This window comes from Caloenas nicobarica, chromosome 2 (genome assembly GCF_036013445.1).
Source record: "Caloenas nicobarica isolate bCalNic1 chromosome 2, bCalNic1.hap1, whole genome shotgun sequence".
NCBI classification, from domain to species: Eukaryota; Metazoa; Chordata; class Aves; order Columbiformes; family Columbidae; genus Caloenas; species Caloenas nicobarica.
In genome coordinates this window covers 89,771,532-89,784,154 of record NC_088246.1, presented here as the reverse complement: position 1 = coordinate 89,784,154, position 12,623 = coordinate 89,771,532, and the positions used below count along the sequence as shown (strand labels likewise).

The 12,623-nt window shown below is 37.6% G+C and overlaps 1 protein-coding gene across 8 annotated transcripts in view; it reads right to left on the bottom strand.

Moving 5' to 3' along the window:
- SEMA5A (semaphorin 5A) overlaps window positions 1-12,623 on the bottom strand; it is a 330,124-nt gene that overhangs the window by 199,110 nt on the left and 118,391 nt on the right. For all 8 annotated transcript variants that reach the window (XM_065628512.1, XM_065628511.1, XM_065628519.1 and 5 more), the window contains one exon: window positions 4,700-4,799. In XM_065628512.1, the coding sequence (XP_065484584.1) occupies window positions 4,700-4,799 (100 nt within the window). The remainder of the gene's footprint in view (window positions 1-4,699; window positions 4,800-12,623) is intronic.

The window sequence follows — 12,623 nt, the reverse complement described above, 5'->3', positions numbered from 1 at the left end:
AAGATAAGCAAGCAGTCTCTCATTTCCTTGAGCTTACTGAGGAGTTAATGCCCTGAGAGTAATCCTTTGTTGATGCCACTTAATTATGAAAGTAAATTCTGCCCTGCCATATGGTTTGGGTTTTTTTAAGAAAATAGATGAATTCCCTAGAAGGTTTCAGATTGCAAGAGAACTCATTTATTTTTATCCGCCAGGTCATATGTGATGTTAAGAATGATGACTGAGGCAAATTTTAAAGATACAGTTTCATGGGAACATAGCTACATCACCCTGTGTCAAAAGCCAATAGTCTTCATAATGTACTAACCACCGTTTTACGTTCATACTGAATTTTCTCTGTAGAGTGTTTCTGTTTAATGTATTTTCTTTTTTTTTTCCATTTTACATAGATGTATAAACTCATGCAATTTAGCACATACCTATTAAGAAAAGTAAGTTTTACATTAAATCTAGACCAAATTAGCATGACTCTGAAAAATCTGTCACATTCTTCAAATGCGAATTTTAAACCCGATCAACCATACGAAAAATCACTCTTCTTCCCTTCATAAGTTGAACTGTAATCTTTACTTTTCTTCACTATGCACTTTGGGCTGTTTGATCAAAGTTGAGCAAGTTAAATTTCTCCCTGTACCTTTTCCCTGTCTGTCCCCACCCCTGCCACCACACTCCCCCATTTCTCAAAGCTTTCTAAATGCTGTTTTTCTACGCGGACAATTTGTGCAAAAATGTCCCAGGCAACCAGAGCAATTGTAGGTTGTTACTGAGACCCAGGCTAATTCATTAGTCTTTTTAGAAGATATTCCTCTCCCTCTGAAGTCTTCACCAATAGTACACATACATCTCCTCTTGCGCAGCAGATTGACAGAAGACTAAATGACACTTTCAAAACAAAAGTATTACAGCACTTACACTTCAGATCCAGTAGATGTTATTAAGTGGAACTGTTACACTGGAAGGTGTTAATGATTGTCAAGTGACTCTGACACAAAGTGCAAGCCCCATTAAACTTGAAAGTTGTGCTAGCTCCTTTTACAATTAAAACAGGAGATATAGTTGAACCTGTACTATGTAGAAATACGCAGAAGCTAAAGCAGTCACTACTGAAAAGCATTGGACTTTACGGCAGGAAACGTGTACGAGTGTGACCTAAGAAATAAAGACATGCCCCACAGTTGAAGTAGAAGATTTGTGAGGAATTTGAAAGGTGAACAACAAAACAGACTGCAGTTATTTGTTTCTATTGCATTCAGAGAAAAATGACTGTGCACACTCTAGAAATAAGCCAGACTGAGCCAAAACCAAACTTCATTGGGACCAGCAGCCTCTCTCCCTAATGGGGGTGGTAGGAGAGGGAAACAATGGGGTGGCTCCAAATCTTAGGCAACTCTTCAGCACAAGGGAAATACCAGTGCCAGGGTAGATTGGATGAGTAAGGTGAAGGTGTGTGCTAGTATTGCAGTAGTAACATTCCTAGATTGCTGCAGATGGTGAAAGAAAACTGAAGTAAGGCTAGGAGACTCAGAATTAATCAACTCAAGACCCACAGAAGAACTGGACATTTTGCAGAACAAAATATCAACCACAGACTTCTCTCAAGGTCTGGAAGATAGTGGTGGCAGGGCAGACAAAATTGTAAAAAATCTATTTTTGCAAAGCAACTACAGGATTCCAACAGACATCAGAATAATACCTTTACTTCCCAAACTGGACAGGTAAGAGTAATCTTAGCAATATAAGACTAGTAATTACCTTTCTGGTCATCGTCTGCTATAGCAAATACTATAGAATAACGTCCCTTTCATATATTTAGAGATCTCTATCTAAAAAATATTTATGTTCTTGTTTTGTTTGCACTAGTAAAATGTGACAAAACTCATTGTTTCTTGACTAAATTACCCACAGCCAACTTGAACTGATTTGGTTTTCTGCCAACACTACTGTACAGTTTGTACAGCTATTTCCTTCCCATTGCAATGATATCAAAAGTTCTCTGTCACTATGGGAGACACCTTTTGAGGCACTATGGGACCATATCTGTCTTTTTATGTAGCTGCATGACACTGGCAGCTCCCAACGTGAATCCAGTCTGGATCTCAGCTGGGTTCTTCGCTACCTTGCTTATTAAGACAAATAAGTCATGAACCTCTTTAGAGGTTGAATAACTTCAAAAATGGAAGAGAATCACTCGCAATGAATGTCAGTGACAGAAAAGGGATTTAAGGATTTCCAACAGTATTTAGTTTCTAAGAGACAAATTTGGGAGAAGAGTTCACTAAACTCCACTAAGGTGAAAGAAATCAATTATAAACTTAAGTTAAGCCAGGACACAGCTCCTGGTTGTGAAAAGCATTCTTCTGGTTTAGAAAAACACCACCTCACTAAAGCAGAAACATAGAGGTGAAAGCATCACTCCCTGTTTTTGTTTGGATGCTGGACAAGTAAATCATAATGGAAGTACTTCTCTTGATAGTGTAAACAGAGTAACCTAAATTCATTTTTAGCTTTGCCACGTGCCACATCACACATTTCCCTTACCTACCATTGATTTGATAGAAAAGGGAAAACCATGGTAAAGGGCTACAAATTATTAGTTTCACAACCAAATAGGAATTTTAACTGTTTAGATTTTACAGAAATCACATTGCACATAGTTATTAGTTTGTACAAGAATATAATTAAAAAGAAATAGCTGGAATATTCTAAGATAAATAACTTTATACCAAAAGATGTTTCACCAGGGAGGAGGAACTACCAGTGCATTCTTGTCACTGTCTTTATGAGACCAGATTTGTGGCTTAGGGCAGTAAATAAATTCTCCTAATGGCTCTTTGGGTATATGAATCCTGTGAGGCAGATGTGCAAGAAACTTGAACTAAAATTTTATTCACAGGCCATAGCACAAGTATTGTAATATTAATGCTGTGTTCAGGTGGCCCTGAGTGAAAAGTAACTACAAACAGCATATTAAGAAAAAGAAAAAAAATCCTGACAACTGGTTGCTAGACTCTGAATCTATGACTCCATGCCATACAATGATTTTCACCATATAGTCTGGTACAATGCTTCAAGAAGAGAAAAATGAGTAGTAAAAAGACAAATTAATATCAATAATATGTACAATTAGACAAACCCACTGCCAAGTGCATTCATTCTAAAGTCAGGTCTCCATGGCCAAACACAACAGCACTGTGGAAAAGCTTAGAATTTAGAATGGAAATGCATAATAAGGAAAGGAAAATCCAATAAAATCAACAAATGAGTAACAACCAAATATACTGTTGTGGCTTTAAAATACTGAATATATTTAATTTTTCAGTTTTAGCCAGAGCAAGAGATATGCAGTTCTGAAACAGCAATAGCTTACAGAGAAACCAAATGAATCCTCTTGGGACCCTACTGGGCTTTTTGCAAAAGGCAGAATTGGCAGCTGGCATTTTTTCATAGTCACTGCCTATTCAACAAAATCATCCAAAGCTGATCCATGGTGATTCAAAAGACTTCATCAAAAGCACGAGTTTAAACGAGCATATTCTTTGCTGAGATTTGGAGCCCAGATGAACAGTATGGAGGTAAAAAGAAGAGAGTAAAAGGTAAAAAAAAGTTTTTAAAAAATGGGTTTTTTTCATTGGATATTGAGTTCTGCACAGTGTGCATCGATCCAACACACAATTCCATGGGACTGAGGAGAAGCTCAGACAGCTCTGACTTAATGCTGATTGTCTTTACAGAACAGCACAAGTTCACAGCCTCACGCCTCATTTCATTTGGCAGCTTACAGAATAGAAAAATCAACATGAGTGCACAGAATATGCCACTTCAGGTGGGTCAGAGACATATATATATCTCCATACTCAGAAAGCTTTGCCCCTGTAGATAAGCAACTTTCATTGGCACATAAAAAACAAAAAAAATTCTTGCAGTGAATCTTATGACTCTATTTTGAACCTCATTTTCAACCAAGAAACAAACTGGGAAACAGAAGTATATTCCAATGCTAAATCTAAAAGAAAAATGAAGTAACTAGAACTTCGTTAATTCAAGAATAAAATATCTTCAGAAGACAGATTTAAATAATAAGTTTAAATAGTTAAATTTTTTTGCCAACCAAATGTGTTACTATACTTCATATACTGAGAAAAAAAATGGTGTTCAAGGACTCTCACTGCTTCAATGTTGACATCTAAGACAGTGTCGCTGTTGATCACAGCTTCCAAAGTACTGTCCTGCTGTGCAAAAATTATGATTACCACTGACTTTACGACTAATTCTGCAGTCTTTAACACATCACTCCTGGCATTGTACTGAATAATTATTAGAATCATCCAAGCACAAAGAGCTGTATTGTGTAGCCAAATTTAGGATCATGGCAAGTTTTATGCTATGGCAACTTTTGTCACATTGTCATGCAGCATCTGCTTGTTCTAAGGTATGCTTCCAAAGTTTGGGAATATTCCAGAGACAGTTCTCTTAAAAATGAGAATATTGTAAAGTCTTAGGATGCTTGACTGCAGGCAGTGCATCTTTTAACTTTGGTCAGCCATAAGAGAAATAAACACATACAATGTTCAGTTTAGTGGGTTTGGAAGGTAAGGCAGTCACAGTAGAGCAAGCTGATATTAGAGTTTGGCTCAATATTACTTATCAACAAAGAAAAAATCCAGTCTGGTACAGCATGAAAAGAAAACAGATTTCTCACCTTGCTCCAGCAATAAGCTCCTTTTGTCCTGGGTCAAATGCTAACTGTGAGAAGTCCACAGCATCTTCTGCTCTGAAGACATGTAACCAAGGGGCAATTTCTAAAAACAATCAAAAAATACAACTGTTACTGTAAATATCATAGTTGTAGTACATCAGGTAGCCAACATTATATTTGCACATACTCTGAGCTTCAAGTTTTCTCGCTATGGTCCTCTAACGAAACATAAAGAGACTTTTACCAGCATATCACATAATTTACACTACAGGCCTGTAAAATATATAATTGCCCAATACACACTTGAATGAAGTATTCAAATTTTGGTCGGATTTATAAGCCAGATGTGTTTTTCCTCTTTAGGTAAAGCAGAAAACACCACAGTACAACTGCAATTCACTGATACATACTCAAGCAAAGTCAGATTGATTTTCCATGCATCACAAGCAGCTGAGGAGTAGAGGTTTGGGTTTTTTTACTTTGTTCTTCAAAAAAGGATCAGATCAAGTGGAAAACAATGAGAAAAACAAGCAACTTCAACTTTTCACCATTTTCACAACAAAAAGGTTGAGACATAAGGGATGAAAAAAGGAAAATGCCTGACATTCAGGTGAACTTTTGGATTATTTTAACCTGCCTTTCTCAGAGCGATTTAGTGCTACAAGAAACAGGGCAGACAAGTGGGTGAGTTGCTGAAAATCAGCAAGGAGCGTAACTCATATTCAGAATATGAATCTATTCCTGCTTTCAAAGTTTAACACACATACACAACTGCACACCAAATCCTTAAACATTTGCATTATTAGCAGACATTTTTGCATTCACATCACTAGCTTGATACACAACAGTGTGGCTACATGAACACAAATGTTCTGGGAACACAGCATGATTTTCTTTAATTTCTTTTGTGTAATTGCTTGTTTGGGGGTTTTGGTTGGTTGGTTTTGTATTTTGTTGTTGGGTTTTGGTTGGTTTTGTTTGGGTTTTTTGGATGTTTTGGGTTTTGGTTTTGTTTTCTTACTGTAGTCACAAAGCAGTGGTCTGGAACGTATGTGAAAGGTGAAAAGGGCTATGTATGTATGACACAATGGGCTGTGGAACTGTCTATTGGAAGATGATAGACGAGAAACAGTCAATAAGAAGGTGAGCACATGGTTATGACCACTTAGAACAGAGTCAACACCAACCCCCCTGAGAGTGCTGTGGCGGCGTAATTTTTGACACTGGTATCACCAGTTGAAGCTCAGGTTGCCAACATCCATTCTAAGCTCCTTTCTTCAGTCATGAACATATTTTTCCATTTGCAAATGTCTGGGTTGAAATAATCCATGTCTGGTTCCTGTTTCAGGATGATTTGTTCCTAATTTAAATATTAAAGTTTTAGCACAAGTAGGTCATCCATTCCTAAGGCGAGAGCCCAGGAGAAAATTTTTATTCTGTGTCAAATCATGTTCAGCCATTGCAGAGAACCATTAAACACACTGTGCAGAAGCTGTAGCATCATATTCTTTGGAAAAACAGATGGAACAGTAAAATCACTTGGGTGTCAGAAAACTAAAACTTCTGCATTTTTAATGACAGCTTGTATGCATCTGGGCAATTTCAAGCCTGTAATGCAAGTTTGTACAAGTTCTGCAGAACTTGTAGCTAAATTCAGTGTTGATTCCATCTGTACTGGATAGGTTCTCAAATCAGAGTCTGAACACTGGGCAGGAAAGAGGATGGGGGAGCACGTTAGATAACCATGAGTGCAGCTGCCATCAGCTACTACTGCTGATGCTGTGCATAGAACCTAGCAGGATTCCATAGGAGAGACAAAAAACTATATACACACACACATATATTTATGTTATAGGCCTGTGTAGCCTTACACATACTTATTTATCTATTTATATTTATACATGTAAGGTTACACAGTCAAGCCTAAAAGAAGCATTTCTTAACTTTTTGTACTTGACTTTGCAACCTTAACTTTTCAGTCATCCATTTTGTATGAAACAATCAATTGCAAAGTTCTAAAAAGTTGAGAAATTAGGTGGTATATGAAGATGAGGAAATCCACATATAAGTCTTGAAGAATTTCACTTACTGGAAAAAAAGAGGAAAAGAAAAATAAAGCTAAATAAAATTCTGTTTAGCAGTTTATCAGCCGATGTATCTAAAATCTCTATAAATTTTCTCAGACATTTCCCATATGGACACAGAATACGCACTACTACTTCACAGAAAAAAATACACACACACACACTCTCCCAGCCAGAAACAGCTCTCAGTTCTGAGAGATGCAGAGGAGCAGGCTACTTTTCCTTGTATCAAGCACTGTGACCGGGACAGAAATGGATGTAAAACCATTTTCTAAAGTAGCAGAAATTCAGACGAAATCATCTATGGAAAAAAAAAAAAATCAAGGTTTTAAAGACAGAATAGAGCATCCAGGCTGGGAGTCCAACCAAATCAGTGGGCAGAAGTCACAAGAGGGGCTGAAAGGACAACCTAGGACATTACTTTAGTCCCTCAGCTGGTACACTCCCCTCCCACACGGCTGTACAAGCCATGGGAAGTGCTGCCTTGCACATACGGGAATTCACGCTCTTCGAGATGGGAGCCACGGCTCCCTGGGCTCTACCTGCCTGTGCTCACACCCAGAGGTTTCTGCTTCTGATGTACAATCTTGCAGAACCACACACTCCTTAACTGCCAAAGCACAACTCAGGCTATCAATGTATTAACATTCAAAGTTGGATTGTTGTGGGCAAATACGCAGAGCTGAAAATGCCATTGGCTCGGCAGCAGATCTGCACACAGGGAAAGCCGGAGCTGCTGTGCAAACAGCTGTCTCTGAAAGAGAGACAAGGCAAGCAGCTGAGGATGGGATTACTTCAGCTCCACATTGGTACAACAAATGAGACCCTTGGTCTCCTGTAAAACAACTAAAGCAGTAGCTCCCCATAGCATGGGTACACCAGGGACATGTCAGTACCCAGAGGTATACTGGTGCCAGAAGATTACAGGGAAGACTGAGATCCAAGGAGGCAATTCTCTTCCACTTGTCCTGCTGTCTCAGAGAGGCACAATAAAGCCTCAAGGTACAGCAAGCAGGTGATTGGAACCATTTTCAGGTTTGAAGCAAAGGGACGGGGACCACACAGGGCAAGACAAGCCCAGGCTAGAGAACAAGAAGAGAATGAGGACTTGCTAAGAAATCTCTCTGAAATCTGATTCCCCTCTGTCCCTCCAAAATATAAATTATTTTACCCTGTCTGTTGCATTCAGCAGTGTTCATGCTTGAGGGAATAAGGTCAGGAAGAGCAAATGGCAGCTAGAAGTGGGGTTTTTTTCAGCTAACATTCTAAAACTGTATCTCACATGTGTCACAGTGGCATCATGTGTCACACAGGAATAAGCCTTTATGGAATAAAGCTACAACTTTGTGACACTTCTGTAAGGGAAGACAAACAAAAAAACACTGCAAGAAAAAAAAAAGAGAATCAAACAAATCAAACACCTGTGTGAACTGTAAAAGTAAAAGCTTATTGGTGAAATTCTGCTTTGAGTTACACTACAGAAAATTTATGTAACTAAATCAATAGAATGATTAGATTTATTTTCATCTACACAGCAAAATCTAGCAAAAAGCCTTAAGTGAAACAAGGCCTTTCCATTCTGTTACGAGTTATCTCCTTAGAGTCAAAACTGCATAACAAGCTATTAAAGTCCACAAATTATTTTTCTTTGAATTAAAAACTCATGAAGTAACAAACAGTAATAATTTCACTTTATTGACAGTTTTCACATAAATGCAACATGTAAAGCTTTACAAAACAACACAGCTATAGATTTTGTATACTACAACGGTACCATAAATAAATGTGCAAGTTAATTAAGCTGGCCAGCTGACATATAACCTAATAGCACTGCCTGATGATCACAGGTGATGAACAGCAACATCCTTTCCCTTTCCAATTCTAACCCTTCCCTTCCTGGAATTCCTCTTCCTTTCCTCCACCCTCAGTTCAGGTGCAGCCCAGTAAAATACCTGGCCCTTCAGAGAGTTCTCTCTTCTTACTCCTGATACCGAAAACACTTATTCAGACAAACCCTCACTCTGGATTTTTTTTTTTGTTTTCACTTTTAAAACTAATTATGCATGTTTACCATTCTGCAGACATCAGTCTCAGACTTAAAGCTGTCCATGGAAAACTGTATCATGGTATACATACAGTCATGACAACAGCTGGTCTTCAACACAAACTAGGATCCTTTGCTACATTAAATACTTACCCCTAGCAAAAAAAAATATTGTTTTTAATTACTATTACAGGACTGAAATCTGCAGGCCTTATAACTCAAAAAATATTCCCAAAAGAAGATGCATGCTTTCCCACAGGACTAAAAGATGGATACTGAAACAGTTGGATTCTAAGAAAGCTATAGCTATGTTTCAGATGCTGGGAATCACATGCTATGGGTTTTCCTGAGAGTTTCAGGTTTTGGAGCCGTTTTTTAATAGCTTAGATTTAATAGGAAAAAAGCTTGCCATGGCTCATAAACCTACGGCAAAGTAAATGTACTGAAGTCCCCTCAGCTCCTAAGAAAGACAAGGGAGTCTCCTAAACAGCTTTAAAGACAAATAAAGGTTAAAAAAATCAAAGCTGGGTAGGAGAATGCTAGATACTCATACAAAAAATGAAAGTCCAGATATGTGTCTCGGTTTTACTTTAAATTTAGTATCTGCCCAACAGGCCATAGCTTGTGTGGTTTACATTGTCCAAGGACTTGCCAAGGGCTGAGCTCCACAGTTCTTTGCAAACAGAATAGTAAAGTTCACTTGAAGTTTCATTACTCAGCCCTTCAAAGTAGAGCTACAGTTAACAGTAAAATAAATTGCTAAATTACTAATAAGGAAAAGAGTGGTACATATTTCATTCTGAAATGATCTTTAATGGTAAATAACAAAGTTAAAAGACAACAAAGACCTCTGATTTCATTAAAAAAATTTACATAGATATTAAAAATTTCAGTAGCACTTATAGTATATGTATGTGACAAATCATGCCATGGTGTCCTTTTTGAAAACAGTGAGCACAAACTTAAACATATGCACATAAACTCTGTTAGCAAATTATTATTATTATTATTAGCAATAATAACACCATAGTTGAAAACTAGCAGATTTGCAATATTAGCAGGAGTCTCTGGGTGGCATCAGTACAACAAATTCACTAATCTAATCATAAGAAAATTAAAATCTACTACTGCATGCTAAAGTTATTTTATAATGAAACGTATCTAAGAATGATAAAATAATCCACATCTTCCTGAAGCTGTATAACGACTTTAGCCTAACCTAGATCTAGCCATCCTGTGACACTCAAGTTACATTACTATCCTTATCAAATGCAGCGAGACAAGTCAGAAGTCTCTGCAGTGAGGTGCCACATTGACTCCATTCCATCCTGCCTGCTGTCCTGGTGCCAGCCTCAGTAACCCCAGGGGAATCTATTAAACAAGGTGTCATGGCTGGCAAGAGGGGATCTACCTGTTCACTCATTCAGTGCACCCTGTTTTGCATTTATTTACAGCATTCGCTCTCAAAGGACACAGTTATGTGCATTTGTAAACCCTCTACTGTGACACTTCTGGACTCCGTTGTCCCTATCTATTTTAAAACTATGACTGAGAAAACCAAGATTTTCTTCAGTAATTTATGTGTGATTGTTAAGTCCTCGTTTTAAAACTCCCATTATAATATAAATATATCTATGAATAATAAATTAAGCCAGAACAACTTTAGGAAAATAAGCATTGCTCTGTGTTGAAAAAGAAAAAAGATAAGAAAGATGGTGTACCATGTTGCATCCTTTACGATTCACTTTTGTCTATATGCTTTTTTCTTACATTTCCAATCTTTAATCTTTTCTAGCTCTTTCACTGTATTCTCTGCTCAGAGGAATGCATTAAACAGGTGACGGAACACTGGAACAGGCTGCCCAGGGAGGTTGTGGATTCTCCTTCTCTGGAGACATTCAAAACCCGCCTGGACACCTTCCTGTGTAACCTCACCTAGGTGTTCCTGCTCCGGCAGGGGGATTGGACTAGATGATCTTTCGAGGTCCCTTCCAATCCCTAACATTCTGTGATTCTGTGAAACACACCCTTTTTGGTAAGTCATTGACTCACTGCAGATGAAAATAAAAAAGGTGCCACAGCTCGAGTGAAGAAAAAAAAAAAGAGAAATACATCCAAATACCATTCCGCAGGTTCCAACAAAAAAAAAAAAAAGGACTCCAGCATGACAGTTCAGCCAAAGAACAGCTGTACCACTGAAACCAATCACAATTGACCCAGCTTATCCAAAATGGGCTGAGGCTTAGTTTGTCAACGACATAACTTATTTTTCTAGGACTTGTGTTGCTCAGCAATCACATACAATGACTCCATGTTTTAAAGAATTTTGAGCAATAAGATTTTTTTTTTTAAAGTAAATAATAAGAAGAAAGCAGCTATAGTTACAAACATGTAAGTGACAATATAAGATAGATACAGGTGGTTTTTGTCCTCAGATGAGCTTCTGAAAACACATCTGCAAACAGACTTCTAGCTCAGGCATCAGGGCTTGTCTCGTTGTCACTGTAGTGGAGAGAAAGCCACGCTACACCTGAACACACTATCATGCACTCCTTGGGCTGCAGGGCCGTAAAGCTCCACCACATCGATGGTGGTTCTGTTACACATTGTTTGAACCCATACAAATGCAGGTTATTCTTTACATATTTGTAACATCATTCTTTACATATTTATACTTAATGTACATTGTTGTACACTACTTAATGACTTGAAGTCATTCTTTACATATTTGTACTTACTTTGGACCTAATGCTTCTGCAACCTAGCCTAGCACTGCTGTAAAATAGGCCAGAATGGGCTTTTCCCAATGGTTATATTCCTGTTGGATGCATTAATAATTAAAAATGCCATTGCTTCTGAGAAAGACAAGCAAAGACAAGAAAATCATAAACCAAAAATCTCATCTAACAAATAAAGTAAGCACAGCAAATATTTTTCCATTTCTCTTACAGAAAAGACTCATTCTAGGAGTTAGAAGTACCCCAGCAAAAACAATATGCTAATTATACCAAATTCAAAATTTGAGCATGAACATCCACTCTGTTACACAGAGGCCAGGAAGGTGCCTTTTCTGTAACTTTTAGTGTAGCGGAAGGACTAACTACTTCATTAAGAACCTTAAGCAAATGGACAAACAATAAAAAAGCAACTCTCTAACATTTAAACCTTACAGAAAGAGACAAATCTGTCCTGAAAAAAATCAAAAAGCCAAGTCAGTCCCAGTGCAATGCCTCACATCCAGATGTCAAGGCTAAAGAGGGTCATGGATGTAACAAATCTGACAGTCTTTGCTACCAGAAGGCTCTAATACACTAAATGGAGTATACCAGAAGCAGACTGGATGTAGCATATGCAGAGAAAAGTAGCAGTTCGACAACAAAAAGGTGGCATCAGCTGACACCATTTCTAGCTTCTCTGTAAAATGAAAGGATTAGAACAGATAGGTCCATTACAATACTCAGTATTGCATTTTAATGAAGATGACATTGCATGTAGCCCTTACAATCCAGAACACATTTATACCAGGGCTGTGTATGCCACCAACTTTAGTAACAGAATTAAGAGTATGTGGACATCATAATTGGGAAACATAAGAATATGTACTTATAATAGCTAATCCCTGATTTTTAATAAAATCACAAATTAAAAAATATTTCTTATAAAAATTAATATTTTTATTCTAGAAAATACACTTAAAAATATAGGCATTCTGGTAATTAGACAGTAATTAGGAAGTAAGAACTGTACAGTTTCTAAAATAGGGATCCAGGAAGATATAAGAAACTAGACCACCGCTTCT